Source organism: Thermobia domestica, chromosome 1, assembly GCF_964235325.1.
Source record: "Thermobia domestica chromosome 1, izTheDome1.hap1.1, whole genome shotgun sequence".
Classification (NCBI taxonomy): Eukaryota; Metazoa; Arthropoda; class Insecta; order Zygentoma; family Lepismatidae; genus Thermobia; species Thermobia domestica.
The window spans coordinates 312,983,318-313,004,039 of NC_137454.1; the positions used below are offsets into that span (position 1 = coordinate 312,983,318).

The 20,722-nt window shown below is 34.9% G+C and overlaps 1 protein-coding gene across 1 annotated transcript in view; it reads left to right on the top strand.

Annotated features, from left to right (window-relative positions):
- Window positions 1-20,497, top strand: part of LOC145667845 (hemolymph lipopolysaccharide-binding protein-like) — a 37,202-nt gene extending 16,705 nt beyond the window's left edge. Inside the window, exons 3-4 of the mRNA XM_081735278.1 lie at window positions 5,972-6,238; window positions 20,188-20,497. Coding sequence (XP_081591404.1) covers window positions 5,972-6,238; window positions 20,188-20,348 — 428 coding nt within the window. The 3' untranslated portion in view covers window positions 20,349-20,497. The remainder of the gene's footprint in view (window positions 1-5,971; window positions 6,239-20,187) is intronic.
- Window positions 20,498-20,722: the final 225 nt, after the last annotated feature.

Consider the following 20,722-nt stretch of genomic DNA (forward strand, 5'->3'; position numbering starts at 1 on the left):
TAAAATTATGTAATGTCCTGCTAAACGTTAATTGGTGTCACACTTTGTTTTGCAATTTTATCTTTAAAAGTTTCAAATTTGATTCATGTTTATTTTGTCTTCAAATACAGTTTAATTATATCGTTATTAGCTATATGAAAGTTGAGTTTTCTTATAAACATTTAGTGTTTTTATTCTTAACCTTTGTCATTTGACTATATGTTAATCGTAGCAGATGAAAATTATAATTGGCGAAAATTTTTACATTTCTACACCTGAAGAAAGAGGGAAAAGAAAGAAATAATAAATAAAATTGTTGTCTAACATAGATGCATAAAAATGTTTTCTACTGTGAGAGTTGTCTTTTCTGGTAGAGTGGTTCATCTTGGAGAGTGGATTTGATGCAAAGGTGTTCATGTGCTTCGAAGAGAACTTTAGTGAAAACCGTTTTTAAATCGGTTCAGTGATAAAAGTGTTTCAAGTGAAAAACAGAAATATTGGTTGGTGTTCTTTATATCGAGATCTTCCAACAATGAGCGCTAGTTCAACGGGATCTGTTCAGTTATTCTTTAACTTTCGAACAGATACAAGTTGAATTGTTACTAATTCAATGAAGAAATTTAATATCAAACCTTGAAATCTGCTAAATTCCATAAACAGACTACGAGTTCTCTATCCTTTAACTCAATTTCAAAACATATCCATTCAGCAAAGATTTCAACAATGAATACCATTTAAGTAAACGCATATTATTTGCCAAAGTAATATGGACAAGTCTGATAAAAGTGACAACCCACTAATGAGGCTATGCGATGCAGCATTATATAATGAAAATCCGATCAATAACACAAACTTTGACTCCGCTACACAGCACAACGCTTTCACATTATTCCAAAGCGCAAATACAGGTGATAACTAAGATGTACGAAATAGTATATCATGCTCTCACTGCAACAAACATTTTCTCAGCCAGAGAGGCTTAGCTATTCACAAAGGCATACGCCACCATAAACTTTCTAATAACAATCATCCAGTAAAATAGTTTTTAATGGCATAGATTTCAACTCTGAAGACTCTGTATTTCACTCCTATGATGTACTCGCTCATTTCAAACCCAACATTCTATTTCTTCGCCGAGTTCCTCGAGGAGCTAGATTGCCGTGGCAGAATGTTTTCAAGACATAATACAGAAGATAATGAGAACTAACAATCTCGAATTGTGGACAGATCTTTCCCATACCCATATGCAGTACTCTGAGGGATGCTTTATTAGCCCACTCTATGCATACATACAAACCTCGTCAACCGCCAACATCCAACTCATTTAATATCAAGACCATCGAACACAAATTGGCGGAGGGAGACATACGAGGAGCAGTGAAATTATTATCTTCCGAAGACATGTTAACTACTTTGGATAAATCAGTTCTGGAATCCCTTAGAGAAAAACATCGTGCTCACTCTCATTCATTGAACTTTCTTGAATCTCCCGAGACATTCTTTACTATTACTAAAGCATCAGCATCAGAATTCACCAAAGCACTTAAATCTTTCCCGGCCGGTTCAACAGGTGGAATGGATATTCTCCGTCCAGCGATACTAAAAGATCGAGATTCCGAGGCAAAAAAGCTCTTAATCAACTCAATCTGCGAATTATTAAATCCGATAATTTTAAGAAAATTACTAGTCGTGATATACACAAATTTTTCGGCGCTTCATCATTGCACTCAAGAAGAAAAGTGATGGCATTCGACCAGTAGCAGTAGGAAATGTGTGGAGACGACTCACAGCTAAAATTATATGCTCCAGAGTGAGAGAATCAATAATTGATATATTATCCCCACACCAGGTAGGAGTCTGCGTGCCGTACGGAGCTGAAATTGCAGTCCGTGCAGCACGAATGTATTATTCCTCTCATCATCCTCAACCTAAAGCCCTACTTAAAATAGATTTAAAAATGCCTTCAACGATATTAACCGAGATTTAATGCTCTCTTCAGTTAAAGGTCACTTCCCTTCTTTGTTTCCATATATATACCAGAGGTACTCACAACCTAGCTACCTTTTTATAGATAATATTATCCTTTCGCAATGAGGAGTTCTAACATGGCGATCCACTAGGTCCTGCTCTATTTGCATTACCTCTTCAGCCAATCATTATAGATATTAATACTGAGCTCAACATTTGGTATTATGACGATGGCACTATAGCCGGAGAAACTGAGTCAGTATTACATACTTTAGTTCATATACACACACAACCAACATGAATAAAATTGTGTCTCAATTACTCGAAATGCGAAATCGACTTTCTAGGAGTAACAAATGCTGAAACTCAAAATTTATATAATAGATTCAACAAGGCGGCGCCTGGGATTAAATTATTAACATCTAGCGCCGAACTTCTAGGAGCGGTTGTTTCTTCAGGCATAAGAAGCAAGATATTACTGGAAAAGATTTCATCTTTAGATAATCTACTTTCACTCCTTTCGAAACTTTCTGCACATTCAGCATTTTACCTTCTCAGAGCAACTTTCTCGATCCCAAGATTGTTGTATTTTATACGTTGTTCCTCCTCCTGGAGGGACGATAATCTACTTGTGAAATTCGACTATGCTCTGAAAAGGATTGGAGAATATTCTTAATTGTACCCTCAGTGAAGAAGCATGGCTACAAGCATCATTACCAGTTAGAACTGGAAATCTTGGAATCCGTCGCGCTACGGATTTGGCTTTCCCGTCTTTTCTGGCCTCTTTCTATAGTTCAAGACAACTGATTAGAACCCTCCTTCAGAGAGATGAAGTCATTAACCCCGATGTGCAGGACTACATAACCAGATGATGAAATTTACTTGGGTCAGATCAAGGGCGCCGATTTCTCTGTAAATTTGGGGAGGCATTCAGATGCAGAAGGCATATATGAAGATTTTAAGACAAATTATGTCTAATATTGTATATTTATAAATACAATGCGGGGGCCCACATGAGCTTTTGTGGGCCCGTGCCCCCCTGGAATCGGAGCCCTTGGGTCAGACCCCCCTTCTTCCGTCGGGCTGGGACGAGTCCATCGTGAATTAAAATTTGGATTCATTATTGCTGGCTTCTAAAACATCAAAGATAAGGACAGGTTACTTGCAGTCATGTCCCCTGAAAGCGGAACATGGCTTCAAGCTCTACTTTCACCTTCTCTCGGCCTACACCTAGACAACGAAAGTTTCCAAGTATCCGTCGCCTTTGAAAATCTCAAAGGCAGAAGACGTTCCAGGGAAGAGGACTTGATATCAACATTTTAACCGCTGATTGAAAGTTTTTTAATAATACTATTGCCATAGACCTCTGTTTGAATCGTTATTATTTTAAAAATTTGTAAAAAATAATATATTCAACAGAGTTATTTTCATCCCGAAGAATGTCTTAGAACTAATTGTTGTAGATACATTATATTCAAATTTCTATTTGTATCGTGATTTGTAAATTTTTAAATATATACGGAAAAAAAGAAATAGATTTCCAGATGTTTACAAAATATGTAATAAGAATACTTTTCATCGATAGTATAAAAATTACTGATGTTATACACAGACTTTACTTCAGTATTTATAAATATTAAAGAATTCATTAGTTATAAATATTAAATACTAAAGAATTGAATCTTAATGTTAATTACAACTAATATAGAAAAAATAAAATAAGTATAATACAACGCTCCAATGAAAGAAAATAATAAAAATTGATATAGTTTAAATCATTCTTCCAATGTCTTCGAACTGTAATGGACCTACTTGATCAATTACACTATATTATGTAATTGTTTGTGTACGCCCTTGTTCTTAATATTGACCTGCTTTATATGTTGTTAATTATTGAGAATGTGGAATTTGCACAATTAATTTTGCCAATCCAATCTTCAAAGTGAAAGACGGTATATAATTTATCTGCTTCATTGAAATGTTGGCGAAATCGGCAGAGAAATAAATGATTGTTCCTATTCTTCTTGGCGTTACGGTTAAAAGGACTTTAAAAGCTAAATAGTTTTCGTAGATATGAAATAGTTCATATTTTCGTAATTAACTTTGAACTCCGTGGAAATAGGTGCTCCAAATGCATGTTTGTGATACACGTGTTTCCGTTTGAAACAGTAATTGTATGACGAGCTAGACTCGTTATTTCAGTGCAAGGGGTTAATAGTTATGATTAGTATACAATATATATGATGCAGTGAATCAGTGAACAAAGATATGAAATAATATGCGAGAATTATATGTATTGAATCAGGCGTGCACTGCAAATTTCGGTTGGGAGGGATCCAATAATAAAATACAGTATGTTTATGTAGTATCGAACGGATGTTATTCTACTGTCGTAAAAAAGCACGATAAGTAATTTTTAAGTACTGACACTATATTCTCACGATATATGATAAAATTAATTGGTTTATTTTTCGGAAATGAAATTGTGCAGTGATGATAAGTGAGGTCAAATATTTAATCTATATAAAATATTTCGCTGTTAAACAAGTACAGTTTTATTGAGAAAGTGTACATAAGTGTGTCGAGTTCCGAAGTTTTGGAGGGAGATCCATATCCAGTAGACAGTTTATTTTGGGTGCAGCCTTGTATTGAATATGTATCATGATTATCCTCCTTATGCACTTGATAACCGCATAACGAATGTAGAAATTAATTATACCTTCATTTCTCAATTGTTAGAACATCTTTATCCCCTTACCTGTCACATAATTAGATGCTGCCTCAGAATTTCTGTTTTCATCCTTAGCCTAGTCGGAGCTACATAAATAATGATTTATTTGTATCAGAGGCTGATTTCAATATTTTTATTCCACCTTTAACATAATTACAATCATAAATGTTCCTGATGTATTATAATTAGGGCTCCGAAGTTGAAGACCTAAAACTTGCCCCCCCCCCAAACAAAAAAAAAAGGATGTATAAGAAGACTTAAACACATCTAAAAAGAAGGCCTAAAACTGGGAAAAAGGACGTAAAAATAATACCCAATTTAATTAGAATTACATATTTAATGAATTTAATGCTCAAGAAATACAAGCTTCTGGTAGGTTAACGACGTATCCTTCTTCCACAAACTGAAGTACAAACTAAAATAAGAAAACTTCCCCACCCTCACTCCTCCTTGCTGGAGGACATTGTTATGCCTCCTTATCTGACTTGTGATTGTAGTAGATCTGGTCTTATCAGTCCAGTCGTTGAAGAATGTCTTATATTTTTGAATTTTTCGAGTTAATGACCAGTAAATTTATTGTCGAAAGATGAAGTGCAAAAAAAGACTAAGACTTATGAAAAGCTTTAAAAAGACCAATAAACAAAGAAAATGCCGAAAAAGGCAAAAAGGACAAATAAAAGCACCTTTTCTGGCCTGCAATAACCCAAAATGAACATATGTTAAGCCTTGTCTTTGGGTACTCGTAAAAAAGAGGATTTTTCCTCAACTTCCGAGCCCTAATTATAATCTTTATGATTTCTTCTCTGGTTTAACTTTCCTGCCTGGTGCCATGTATGTGCACTCCACAGTAAGATGGTTGCTGCTGATGAAGCCAATCACTCTGCTGTCTAGTCTTTACTTTAACAACATATCATTTGTTCTATCCATATTTGTGAGACAGGTTAGCACAGGTCGGGTTTTATCATTTTCTCTTCCAAGTTCGAAAGTAAAAATGAAATGAAATTTCTGCATTATAGCAGGGATGTGACATATCGTGAGCTAACATATATAAGAAATCTACGAAGAGTATGTGGAAGAAAAAATGTAATTTTACTCTCTTGGACGTTGTAAACTATGATTATTTATAATATACGGGGATTTATCGGCATTATGAAGTTAAGAATAACATAATTTTGTATAAAATTACCAAATTCTGAAAGGTGAAACAATTGTGTTGATGTCATATGCAGTGTTCATGATACATAATACACATATCTTAATATTAATAAAGATACGATTACCTCCTAATTATAGATTTGACCAAAGCTGATGATGGTTGGTTTGTTATTCCTGACATTGGAACCTATTTGTACGTGAAAGACCCAGAAACATGGGACACGGCACGTGAGATTTGTATTCTACAAGGAGGACATTTATTAATTCTAAATTCTGCTGCTGAAAGAGACGGTATCATGGAAGTCCTGCTGACCGAAGGAGTACCTCTAGGGGACGATTTCATACGTGGTGTCTTACTTGGTTTCAGCGACCAAATTTCAGAAGGTGTATTCATTACAGTAGAAGGTATGAACTCTTATTTGCACTATTTTTATAAGTTCTTCTGTTAATCATAATAACATTAGTTCAAATATTCAATTATTTATTACTGCAAATTTAATTTATACAGACACAATGAAATATGTAACGAGACTCTAATAGAATAACAGTCAAAATCTATAGCCATTATACAGGGTAGGCGCAAAGTCGCTTTCCGCAAAACAATTATTTCTTCGCATATTGGGAAAATCGACTTTGTGCCCACCTGTAATACCGCTGTTCAAATTGTGTAACCTGAGATATAACTGGGAAATGTATGCTCGAAGTGTAATGTTATGATCGTACCTATTATTTAGGAAGTAAGAAACGAAATCAATCCATATGAAGCGATCCGAAGGGAGATACTAATCCATAGTACTTATTTATTGTTCTATACATTTTTATATATATATATTGACGGCACACAAAAAAAAAATAATTGTAATCCCAGCCTGAGCAGCGTGTATCAATTGGTGATTTCAAGGACGTTAGCCTAAAGCTCTATATTTTATAATCGGATTACCCAAAAACATTACAACAAATACTAAGGTAGGTTCATCAAGTAAATACGCCATGCTAAGGGTTTTGTATTTTTCATGGCCTTAATTTTCATGAAACACAAAGAACAAGACACATGCGTTGCAGAGTAGCCTTTTCCGCGTGTTGAAAAAATGTGGCAATGATGCAACTCACTTCTATTTTGTACTCAACGTAAAAGAAAGAAGTGTTACAAAGTGGCGTATTTACCAACACGTGCAGGTAATTACGCCAAGTCTAGGATACTACTAGAAACAAGTAATAAATCTTGCAACTGCTTATTTCATCTGTATTATACGAACTCTAATATTACTACGCAACATGGCTGAAGCAAAAAAATAGAATAAACAAAGTGCAAGATAAAGATAAAAATATAAAATGTAAAAATGGTAATCTTCAAAGTTGAAATGAAGTTCCAAACTGAAAAGTTTTAGTCCATATCAAGATTTAAAAAAATGTTACTGTACTGTGACTTTAAAAAATACACCATGGAACATGTGAGACAAATGGAAACATCTTTGTCTTCTACAGTCACTCCTGCAAAGCTCTAGCGTATTTCTTGCAACATACTTGGTATTAATTTAGTAGAAATGGAATCACAAATACTGAAGTTACACTTGCTAAACAAAGTGTTCCTAGACGGACATGAAATAAGGCGTCATTGCTGTAAACAATCGGCAATGTTCCAAGTTAGCACGGTATTAATAACGGATTCGTATTTCTATTGAAATAATAACGTCCTTCCACGGAACCTTAACGAAGCAAACAACACTGCACGGCGTGGTGGTCTCAACACTGTCCCCAGAAGTATTCGTCAAATCGAACTTGTCTAAGACAGTGGCACATATTGGAGCCGCATTTTAGCGGATTTTGTTGGAAACGTCCAAGCACTGAACACTTGGCCCATTTATCTGCACTGGCGTATATACCTGCAGTTACCTTACTTTTTCCAGCACTTTCTCATCTTTAACTTTGTCTCTCAGCACCAAGAGCCTAACTGAGCCACAACAGGTGAAAATTACTCCAGAAGTTTAGTCTCGAAATTTAACAACTCTATCTTTTTTGAGCTTAAGTTTACAACGAAGAGGTGAAATATCAAAGGTTATTTTTTATTAATTACGTATGGTACTATACTAACTATAGATAGAGGTATGGTAATATATATATATATACGTATATAGATACAGATGGTGATTAGAAAAATGGAAACACCTGAAAGAAATTGCAACTTACCAGATTAATATAGTGTCGGGCCACCTTTCGCCTTAAGAACAGCCTTGATGCAACGTGGGATGGAGGCATAGAAGTCGTGAATGGTAGCAAGTGGAATTTTACACCATTCCTCGTGCAGGGCATCGGCCAGTTCTGCCAGAGAGGATGGAGGTGAAAATCGTCGCCGGAATCGTGTTTCCAAGACGGACCACAGATGTTCAATTATGTTGAGATCTGGGGATTGGGCGGGCCAGGGGAGGTGTTGAACTTCATCCCGATGTTCCTCAAACCACGCTGCAACAACGCCAGCTGTGTGAATGAATGCATTATCATCCTGGAAGATGGCGTCATTGTCCGGGAACAACATCCGGACCATAGGATGCAAGGGGTCTCCTAAAATTGCGACATATACGTTGGCAGTGATTCGTCCGCTAAGTGCAACCACAGGACCCAATGAAAACCATGATATGGCGGCCCACAGTATCACCGAGCCGCCGCTATGTTTCACAGTTGGGCGGAGACACTGCAGATCATAAGTTTCTTTGGGCATTCTCCACACATAAACACGGCCCGTGGTTGGGAATAGGGTGAAGGATGACTCATCCGACCATATCACAAGTTTCCAGTCCTCAACGGTCCAAGTTGCATGGTCGCGGCACCATTTGCGGTGTGCGAAAGCGTTATGGTCCCTGATGAGCGGTTTGGCCCGTGCAACACGACGCCGTAAGTTCATGTCATGTAATTCGCGGCGGACTGTGATTGTCGAAACAGGGTGGGGGAGGTGCTGACGGTTCTGCGTGACAATGCGCTTTAATACCCGGCGTGACCTGTCACTCATGATTTTCTTCCGCCCACTTTTCCGCTTCCCCGATGTGGTGTTGTGTAGGCCGTCATCACCTTCGACACAGTCCTACGCGACACACCTAAGACAGTAGCCACTGCCGTCACACTCACTTTACATAACCGCGCACCAACAATTTGCCCTCTTTGAAACTCTGAGAGGTCTCCCATTTTACACTACCTCCGTCTGCTGCAGCCACTGGACACTGCTGTTCCACTGCGCCTGACGTAGTATGGAGACTGACCTAACACACCGCCACCAGCGGTCCGGCGCTGCGGGCGCCACGACACCACTGCCAACCCATACATCTGGCATGTTGCCAACTATAGGTGTTTCCATTTTTCTGATCACCATCTGTATCTATATATATTATAGATAATTATAGATATTACGTATGGTACTAATAACATTGGTAAGTGCTTCGTACAATTTTAATGATTTTAAAAAAATCCTTGAAATTTTGTAAGTTTTATAAAGTTAGAAGTATGATATTTCTGGTGGAATATGGAATAAAAAGTTAGATTTTTTTTACAGAATACACATGTATATAAGAGAAAACTATAGTAAAGCAATTATCTTTGATATTTGGCTATACACAAAGTAATGAATTTTTAACAATTGGAATGGAAAACCATACCTCCGCTAGTGTCAACTATTTGTTACTAGTTTCGGGGCCACGGTGGCTCAGTGATAGAGCGTCCACCTCTGGTGCATAGGGTCCTAGGTTTGATCCCGGCCCATGCTAAGTGAGATTTGTCGTGGACAAACATCGTATGCGTGAGTTTTTTCGGGGTTCTCCCGTTTCCTCCCAGTTTCATCATTCCACCATTTCATTCATTTCTCATCATCACCATATCTTTTAGCCCCGACATAATCGTCGGATGTAACACTTAATGGTTTCCTTTCATTTTTGTTAATAGTTTTAATTTCTTGTTTAACAGTGGTTTGCAAAACTTAAGGGCAGCATACATAAAGTAACATAAAATATTGCATAATTTTCGGAAATGAATAAAATTGACACAGTATATTCATAGATACGTATCTTTTACATGTACATACGGAAGCCGTTGCATAGAGTGATGTTAGCGTGAGCGCTTTGGTCGCGCATCGCATTGGTCTACTCCTGCATCAGTGCAAGTGTAGCATGTCAGTCAGAGAGCTGTTAAGAAACAACAACATGGTCTGGAGACAATATTTGGATGATGTTATAAGGGAATAATCATTAAAATTGTACGAAGTACTTATCAGTGAGCCTAAACTCGAAGACCTGCAGGAAAGACTCCTAGGTATGAGGAGTGTACTTCAGAAGTTTGATATTGTCCACAGCATTGCATTACGTGCATGAGGAGCGTTACAAACCACAGGCAATGCTGTGCTTAAGAGAGGTGATGATCGACCATAATTAACTAGAGCAGAGAAGAACCGCTACATTTTGCAGTAGGCGATACATTTAACAGGACTGGAAAGCGTCCAATCTCATGCCCTACAATAGTACGTCGAGTGGGCTGCATTCGGGCAGTCCCTTTGTCAATGGCTATTACATTGTATTCTTTGACACTCACACACTAGAAACACGGAATAGGATAGCATAGCATTCTTTCTCTGATATGAACAAATTCAGTGTGAGTAATGATTCTGGGGCGAGAGATGAGAACACACACTTAACCTAGGAACGTTACCCAATATAATCGCTTTAGTGGTCCAGGTAACCTTGTGTGGAGATGAGTAATACTCCATGGGCATACCACCTCCAAAATTTTGAGCATAGTACTCTAAGTGGTCAACGTTATTATGACACTGTACTCCTCCATATGCTTCTTTTCAGAAGTACAGTCGTCTCCAACTTTTCTATGGACCATAACTTGAGACCGATCGAACATCACAGGCTTTGGAGCTGTTGGAACAACAGGATATTCGGGGAAAGAACCAGTCAGCTTATTACCCTAACTTGAACTTCATCGATGATGTGCAAGTTACTGCAGACGTCTTGCAGTACGTCTAGATGCACCAAGTACCATCCAATAGTTACCAACAGCCTTAGGGAAGGAATTAAACTTCATACCACAAGCTCATTACAAGCCTTGTTAGTACCATTGGAGAACCTTGCAGAACTTGCATCACTGTTCGTAGTAATCATATCCTTCTAAAGACCATTTCACTCTTGTAAAGTCAGGTGGAGCCATGATGAGTCGCAGTGATTTCAGTTTAAGTTATTATTTCTCTTTAAAAGTACCATTTTGTGTTTCTAAGATATTTTTCTTCTGTTAGTTCTCTGTATCATACTGAAGGACTATTTTTATATATGATTTAAGTTTAACTGATTCATGCAACTTCAGAGTCACACAGGATGCAGAGGGTACCTTTCTGCTTGATCTTACACGCGAATGTATTTTATAGTTGAATAATTTACACCTTAGGGCAAGCTTACAACAGACAATAAAAGAAAGTAAAAAACTTTGATATCCAATCGCTGTTAAAAAAATTGTTAGAAGTAAAACGACCATTAGAAAATATTAGCTATTGTTGTAATTGTATTAGGAATAAATACACCAAGTAAAGGACCATGTCTGCATGCTCGTTGAAATCTATTGAGGAAAAGTTTTATGATTGTCTGATGAGTTTCAGTTATTAAAACTTAGAAAAGCAATATCTGAAGAATATAGGATATATAATAAAATTTAAGCAATGGGAGACAACAAACCGAGCTGAACTGGTGAATAATTGAACCGACGACGAGTATTTTGGATCTCTAATAGAGACAAAAGCTAAATAACCTGAAGTCACAACGTAATTTCTAAAATTTAGAGTAACCTTTTGAGGAAAGAGAAGAGAAAGTATTCTTCACCCAGAACATATATAATCATTGCTGATTTTGCTGAGACTTTTACTTTGTAGTTCAAGATGAAATTACAGAATATAACTTGGTCATAATCAAACAATTGTGCACTAATTTTTGTTTATATTTTTAAAGATGGTAATAGTCAACTTCAAAGTCACCAAATTTGTATACTAAGTGACTATAATACGTAATTATTCATGCATTTCAAACCTACGTCATAAATCATGTAACGTAAGAATAGAAAAGAGTATCAAAAAATGAAATCTTTGAGTTTTACGTCCCACGGTTATGCCGGTTAGGCTAAAGGAGACGGTGATGATGGCTAAAGAATGAAATGGTGGAATGAAGAAAATTAGGGGAAACGGAAGAACCCTGGGAAAACCCATGCACACGGTGTTTGTCCACTACAAAGTTCACTTGGCGGGGGTTGGGATCGAACCCGGGACACCAAGCAACAGAGGTGAACGCTCTGTCACTGAGCCACCGCGGCCCTCAAAAGAAAATCAAACATTTGCAACAACAAAACAGATTTAGGAGAGAAACTGAGTGGCATATTTTGCCTCTCGGCATTGCAAGAACTCCTAGAATGGAGTAAGAGGGACATGTATTTATTTCTTTTGTATGAACTTACAAGTACGAGGAATGTCCTCAAGTAAGTGTAACATGCGTCATATGTACCGAAAATTTACATGAGTAAAATAAAGTAATATTACCTTGTTATGATAATTACGTACTCCTCAATCGTATAAGAAGAATTTTCTAATAGAAATAATTTTAACTTTTGTCCGAACCTTTTCATATTTTCTTCATACTTTATATCAATAGGCAACATGTTGTACAACTTAACACCACCCGAACTTACACTTTTTTGGTACATTGCTGACCGGTGATTACACAAATGAAAATCATTCTTATTTCGCGTATTATGATTATGTGCATCCTTATTTGTTACGAATGACAATGAGTGTTCTTTCAAATACAAAAAGAGACGATACAAATATAAACTATCCAGAGGAAGTATATTGACCTCCTTAAACAAATGTCTACAAGAAAAATTCGGCTTCTTATCACAAAGTATTCTTATGGCTTTCTTCTGAATTTTGAAAACATTAAATCTCTGACTTGAATTTCCCCAGAACATGATACCATATTGCAAGATAGAGTTAAAACACGAATGGTACAAGGTTTTAGCTAATTTTAAATTTACCTTCTTTCTAATAATCCTTAGTGCATAACATATTGTATTTAATTTATTAATAACTGACTCTATATGAAATTCCCAAGTCAAGTTATGATCTATAGTAAGACCTAAAAACGAACAATGTGTTGTATACTTAATTTTATTTTGGTTCAGATATAGGTTAGGGTATATTGGTTTACTGCACTTGTTATGAAAATTTATAGCAATGGATTTTTCAACATTAACAAAAAGATTATTGTTCTTCATCCAAAGAGATACTTCATTTAGTGTTTGCCTAGCATTCTGTTCCAATAATTTTTCATTTCTTTCCACTCACTAGCAGAGTGGTATCGTCAGTGAAAAGGGTGACATCTGCCGAAGATATGCTTTTTTCAAAATCATTAATATATAAAAGGAAGAACAATGGCCCTAGAATAGATCCTTGTGGAATTCCGTGTTTTATATATAATTCATCTGATAAATAGCCTTCTACAAAGTTATTATTCTTATGCGTTATTTCTACGACCTGCCTACGATTTTTTAAGTACGAACTAAACCAGTCCCTTGCTTTACCACGTATTCCACAGTTCTCCAGTTTGTTCAAAAGTAAACTGTGTTGTACTGTATCGAAAGCTTTAGACAAATCAAGAAAGATTCCTATACAGTTTTCTTTCTTATCTACAATATTTCTTACTTTCTCAATGAAATTAAATATTGCCGTGTTTGCAGATCGACCTTTAAGGAAGCCATGTTGTTTTGTTGAGATAACATTTTCTTTCAATACCCTGTTATACATAATTTTTTTCCAAAACTTTTCCAACAACAGGTAGGAGAGATATTGATCTGTAGTTATATATGTTTTGCTTTTCACCTTTTTTAAACAAGGGCTTAACTTTCGCAATTTTTAACTTTTTTGGATACTCGCCATTTGTAAGTGATATAGCTATTTGCTAAATGATAAAGCGGCTTTGTCACCTGATTGAAACATCTTTTCAATAAATTATCTGAGATTTCATCAATTCCAGCTGTATTTTTGTTTTTGAGAGATTTTATTATATTTGCTATTTCATCTTCTGATACTGCCTGTAGAAAGATTGTTTTTTTTAACATTTATTTGAACTTTGTTTAAAATTATTTACAGTAACTACTTTGTGGTCATTCTGTTTACATTTATTTACTTTATCATCACCCATAATTTTTGAAACGACATTTATAAAAAAATTGTTAACTATTTTTCTGCTTTTTCCCTTGGGTTTGTTACACTGTTCCCTTCATGTATTATTGTATCCACATATGGTATCTCTTTGCCACCATTTAGTTCTTCATTTATAATGTTCCACATGGTTTTAGTTTTATTGGATGCATAAGCAAGTTTAAGTTGGTAGTAGTTCCTTTTAGTCGTTCTAATTAGTTCCTTGTACCTTTTTTAATATTGTTTGTAGTAGGACTTTGCACAACTTGTTTTAAAAATCTTACTAAGTTTATGTAAATTTATGTTTGTAGCACTTGCTTTTAGTACTTCAGGAGTAACTCAATGTCCCTTCTTCTGGGATTTTAACACGAGTTTCATTTTAGGAAAAGCTATATCAAAATAGTAAGCAAAAGTTTTTATGAATCCATTATATATATCATTTGCGTTGTTTAATGAAAGTACACCTTCCCATGCTTCGTGACTAAGTAAATCATTAAAATAATTGATATTCTGGCTACTGAATACCCTTGTAACTTTGAAAGTTCTTACACTATATTTCTTACACTTTTGAGTTACAGAGAAGCATTTATCACATATTTCAGCAATCTGAGCTCAAGTGGTCAGAGTTTAGAATTATCTGATCTAGTGCTGATATACCGGTTGGAGTTATCCTAGTAGGTTTATTTATTAAATGTTTTAAATTAAACGTACCCAATATTTTTTTATCTTTACATCAATATCTTTCAAAAAATCCATATTTAGATCTCCTACTACTACTGGGCTGTATTTAGTACAATTATAATTTGAGAGTATTACTTCTAAGTTACGCACAAAAATTTCAACTTCACTATCCGGTTTCCTATATATACAGATTATTACAATTTTTTCCACTGGGAGCTCCAAAATACAACATTCGAAAATTTTTTCATCGTTCATATGTTTAAACTTAGTGCATTCTTTAAATTTTAAACTATGTTTTACTTGAACCACCCCTTGTTTTCTTTTCTCGACAGAAACTACTTGCTAGCTTGAAATTTGGTAAATGTATAGCTTCTATATTGTTTTGTGCACACCAATGTTCGGTTATACAAACAATATCTACATCTTTCAGAATTTCCGTCAACAAAACTTCCATCGTTAATTGTTTCCCAATGGAAAACCCTTGTACATTTTGATGAAAGATACGTAAGCCTACTCGCTGTGTTAAATTTACCCTTGAACTAAAAAAGAAGTGTCCTCATCCACATTCTTCTTACTTTGAGTTACTTCCCAAGGTATTGGCAACGCTGCTTGAGACCTAGATTTATTACTCATATCACTGTTAATTACATCACAAATTTCATTATTTAACAATTCTTTTCCCCTTTTATTTAAATGCAAAACATGCCTTGTGAACATTTCTGTACCAAATTTACTTACATCTACCATTTTCACATTTCTGAAGTGTTTACACAAAGATTGCAACTTCATGTTAGTGACCTTAGTAGCTTGATTTACACATGATTCTTCCTTAAGGTCATACCTATTTGGAATATTTACCACCACTACTTTACAGTAATTTAGCTCAGTAAGTTTACCTTTAATTTTCTTGATAACTTCATTTTCTTGGTTACAAGCCACACCATTTGTACCGGTTAACATTACAACATAGCTTTTCTCCTTATTTCCAATTTTAGGGTTAATTCCATTTAATACCTCTGCACTTTTTGCTCTAGGCTTAGTGGTTCCTTGTGCCTTTAATTTGTGTTTTAGATTGAGGTTCATTTGCTCAGCTAGACCCCTCCCATTGCTATCCGCATATACAAAAACTTGAGGCTCTGTTCCAGGTTTATTCCTTGCACTTATTTTCTTGTCTACCGCACTGAAGGCCGGATTCACTGTAAGTTTGACGTTATTCATTGTCTTTCTTTTACCGTTGGTTCCGTTCTGTTTCAAACACTTTGAGTTGTTCATAGTTTCACAGTCAACATTCTGTAGAACACTAAATTTATTTTCACACACTAATGGAAACTCTGGCGTCATTCCTGTATGAAATATAGACCCTCTTTCCCTAGTACTTACTTTTGACCACTCAAACTTCGATGGATTTTTCTTCTCAATGTTTAGCTCTTCTGCTTTAATTCTTTGATGTAAAGTTTCATTTTCTATTTTTAGTAGTTTTAAGTCTTCCTGTAGAACACGTATAATTTCTAATAAACTATCGGTATCGCAAATAGAATTATCAATGTTTACTGGTCCACCATGTTCTGTGCATGTTGGGCAAAACCACTCGAGCTGTTCCTTCATTTTATGATTGCTGTCACCATTATTGACATTTCCACACTTAAAATGGAACCATTTGTCACATGATACACACAAAATGCCATTTTTAACATTTCTCTTAAACTTACCGCAGGTTTCATCACACTTTATCTTGTTTTTATCTACAGCTTGAAAATTTACACCACTACTCTTGGACGCCATCTTGAAATCTTGGCGTTTCTGTGTCCATGTTTCTGTGATGGAACAGTAGTAATTGGCAGAGGTTAAACAGTTAGGTTTGGAAAACAATTGTGTGTATGTATGACTTTACTGTATTGCAGAAAGTAATTTAAGAGGTCTGCTAGTTATCATGTGTGGATATATATTAAAAATATCACCTCTTGAACTTACAAGGGCAACAGGAAGCACATAGCACGCAGAAAATTCCACAAAATGTGTCTGAAGAAATAAGAATCCTTCTTAACTGTCATTCATATCTTAAAAAGATGTCAAACATTAATATATATTTTGCTATCATTATTCCAGTTTTACTGATGAATAGTGGATTTATTTTTCTTTCAAGAAAATCTTCGCTACATGCATATGTGGAAATACCAATTGAAAGCTGTTTATTGTGCAATTTGAAATCTATTAAAATTTGGTTAAGACGTAATTTTATGTTGAGTATCCAATTTTTGAAAATGAATAACTTTTTTCACAGTGAAATGTCAATATTAAAATTTTTGTTATAATTTTCTCTTATATTCTGCCAAAAAATTAATTTTCTAAAAAGCGATAAAATTGTAAGAATTAATTATCATTGTTGTTACTATGCCTATAGTGAATATAGTACTACATGCAATTATATAAAAAATAAATTATAATATTTTATTTCTTCATTTTAAACTAATTATAAGCTGTAAAAAGTGAATTTTGATAAATTTTGACAGTAAACTTAGGAACTAATTTTTACCTATTAGGATTCAATTAAGGTTTCTCATGGTAAGAGACGAAATTAAAGAGGTGAAAGTGTGATGTTTATGAGAATGGGAATGTGATGTTTATGGGAATGTTTTCGAATAATGGAGTCCTAAGATTTAGACGTTTATAATAAAGTCACTAATTGACACGCGTTGCTAAAGGAAAATACACGATTCACAAATGGGCTGGAAGTATATATATGGCCTTCAGGGTATGGGAGATGATAATTAAGGCAAGTGAATGATGATGGAAGAATTGGTGGAATGAAAAAGTGGAAGAAAACGACACTACTTCGTGAAAAGCCACGGACACGATATTGTGCACCACAAACTTAATTGGTTGGTATTTAAAAAGCAGTTTTGTGATGTCAATGTATATGGCAATAGCATATAAGCAACTTGAAAGATTAAAAACGATACAGCAATACTTTTTTATTGGATTACCTTATACAGATTTACCCAAAAGTGTCCATTTTGAAAGCTACTACCATGAATATAAGTTAAGATTTTCAAGTTCTTGCATCACGCTCTTCATGGCTCTCTAATATTTTCATACAGATAAAGATAGATGGGTGACAACGACTTTATAAATAACCTTCCCGTAGCTAAAATCTCACAGATCTTGATGTTTTGCAAACGGTACTATATAATGCGATGCCTGCATCAGTAAACACGTATTCTTCATGAAATTGAATTATTGTAAAGTAGTTTTGAGTGGTGATCTTTTCTAATTTGGCTATTTGTGATTAATTCGTATGGAAAATTTCTAATTACATTGCGGAATTTGAGTACGTAATCTCAAACTGTTTCCACGCGTTCAAAGTACAGGCATTCAGAAATGTTTGCTTTTGATATTTAATACCTGAATGATGTAAAATGAAATAAAATCTTTCAGTTTAAGGTCTCATGAATTTCCTCTTTAAGCTAAAGGAGACGGTATGATTAAGGCAATTGAATGATTATATAAGAATAGGTGGAATGGGAATGTTGGATGAAACGGAAGTATCCCGAGAAAGCGTGTTTATACGATGTTGTCCAACATGATCTTGATAAGCCGGGAATCGAACCAGGGACCCCACACACTACAATTAAGCGCTCCAGCACTGAATCACCATGCCTTTCCCCAACCTGAATGCTGTAGATGTAAATATAAATCATAAAATATTTTTTTTTCTTATTGGATATACTTGTGTGTATTTATGTGCTTCTCATATTTACGTTCTTCGCAAATGATTTTATAAGTAGGTATTTCGTTACGACTACCGTTAGTAAGATGTTTGAGTCTCCATCTACTATGCTACTCCGTCTACTACGTAACGAATTAAAACTAGTTGGAAATCATCTGCTAGGCACAAAAGCATTAATACAAATCTGACATGGAAATGTTGCCTGAAAAGAAGTGAACCCACAGAGCTGCAATTTGTTGAAGTTCAGATATAATTTTTAGGGTGTATTGGCCTGGGTCGGCAGCGTGAAAAATTATAGATAAACTACGATCTATTAACAACATTGACACAAAGGTAAATTTAAATAGAGCACGATAAATTACAGGTAGAAATTCTTCTGCTACTCGAATTTATCTTGTAAAATCGTTATGTAGGTTAATATATAGCAAGATTTGCAAACATTTATTATTTAGGTAGAACTTGTATAAGTTTATGTACAAATGTTCAAACTGTTTAGGTTATATCTCATAATATAAATGCTAGACATTTCAATTTTTTTCAATTTCAATAGTTAATAGTTCTAGATGAAAGTGGTTTCCGAATAACATTAACTAGATTATTTCATTAAATAAATAGTAATCATCTAGCGAAGCTTGGTACTGTGGGAGAATCTTAAACATTAGTGTAAATATAAATGTACTTACTCACTTTGGTAATATGAACATTAAAACCAAATGTCGGTGGGTATAATATTAATTCGTTACATAATAAAATCGTGTTCATTTTAGATAGTACTGATACCAATTAATACAGTACAGAAAGTAGGCCTAGTTTTCTCTTACCCTTGTATTCCAATGTGCTTTGACAAATCTACAGAACAATTGTGAGAGTCATTTTTCGACAATTTGTTGCTAACTTTACAAACGTACTTCTAAATACGAAAGTTTGCATCAGGAATTAGCCAAACTCTAAAACGACTTTGTATAATTCCTAATATGCATATATATATATCTGCTTCCAATCCTGGCTTATACATTTTTTCTTTCTTAACCTCAATTATGGGTTTACGTCTCCAGATGCAAGCATTCATAGATTCTAGCAACCTTGAAGAAATATTACTGAGTTCTTTCACGAATTATTATTTTATAATGAAGCAATTTTAATTTTAAAAATTAATAAAATGTTGGATTGTGATGAAAGATGGCGGGCAATACTTAATATAGTCCCTATTTTTTAACACTCAAACAACTGATACAACTTTTTATATGCTATTTCTGACAATATTTGTTATCTACATCAACCATTTATCCCCAACAATATATAGACCCCTACGTCAAAGGTGTTATAAAATAGAGGATGTGCCCATATTTATCTTCATCCAATTAACTCAATAAAGCCAAGAGAAAACCCACCATCGGCATGTCTGATTGGCTACTCTTATTTTCGCCATCGTCTGATTGGTTACTTTCCTTTCTGCCATGAATGTTGGCTGAAATCATTGCGATCTTATTGGGCAGAGTGTGTAGAGCGAGGGTGGCAAAACTGTGACGTATGGCTTCAAGATTTTGTTGTATATGCAAGCAATTCTCTATTTTTTTTAAAACATCCTTGATATATATTCACTTTAACATAAACAAGTGAATAATAATAATAATAATAATAATAATAATAATAATAATAATAATAATACAGGAACAGTGCAATTTCCCAGTTAGGGCTAAGTCTTCTTTTAACTTTCTATTTTCTTAGGACAATCCCTGTCAGATGTGGGATTCGAAGAATGGAATACTGGAGAGCCTAACAATGGCGGCACTAACGGCAATGAAGATTGTGGTCAACTAATGTTTCCTGGCGGATTATTCAATGATGTTGAGTGCTACCATAAAGAACCATTCATATGTGAGAAATGAATGATTTCTATGTAATAAATTATTTATACGTATGTAACGTATGTACGAATACTTATTTATACTAAGTTATTTTTTTATTGCTTATAGCATTATGATCTAGTGAATGTACAAATAAAACAATACAATAAACTAACATCGTAAACGTCGAATATTAATACTCATTTGATTTATTAGACTTAATATGTATTTGTTTCTTTTATTCATATCATACATTTAATCCTGTTTCAACTTAGCAACTAAGTTTTATTAAGGCTACCGGTATTTCTATGAAAGTGTACGATAGTGATCCCATGAGCTTAATCAGGCAAAATCTCGTAGCCGAAACATTGCTGTCGGCATTCTAGAGGGTTAATAACTCGGTTGGAGAAAACCTT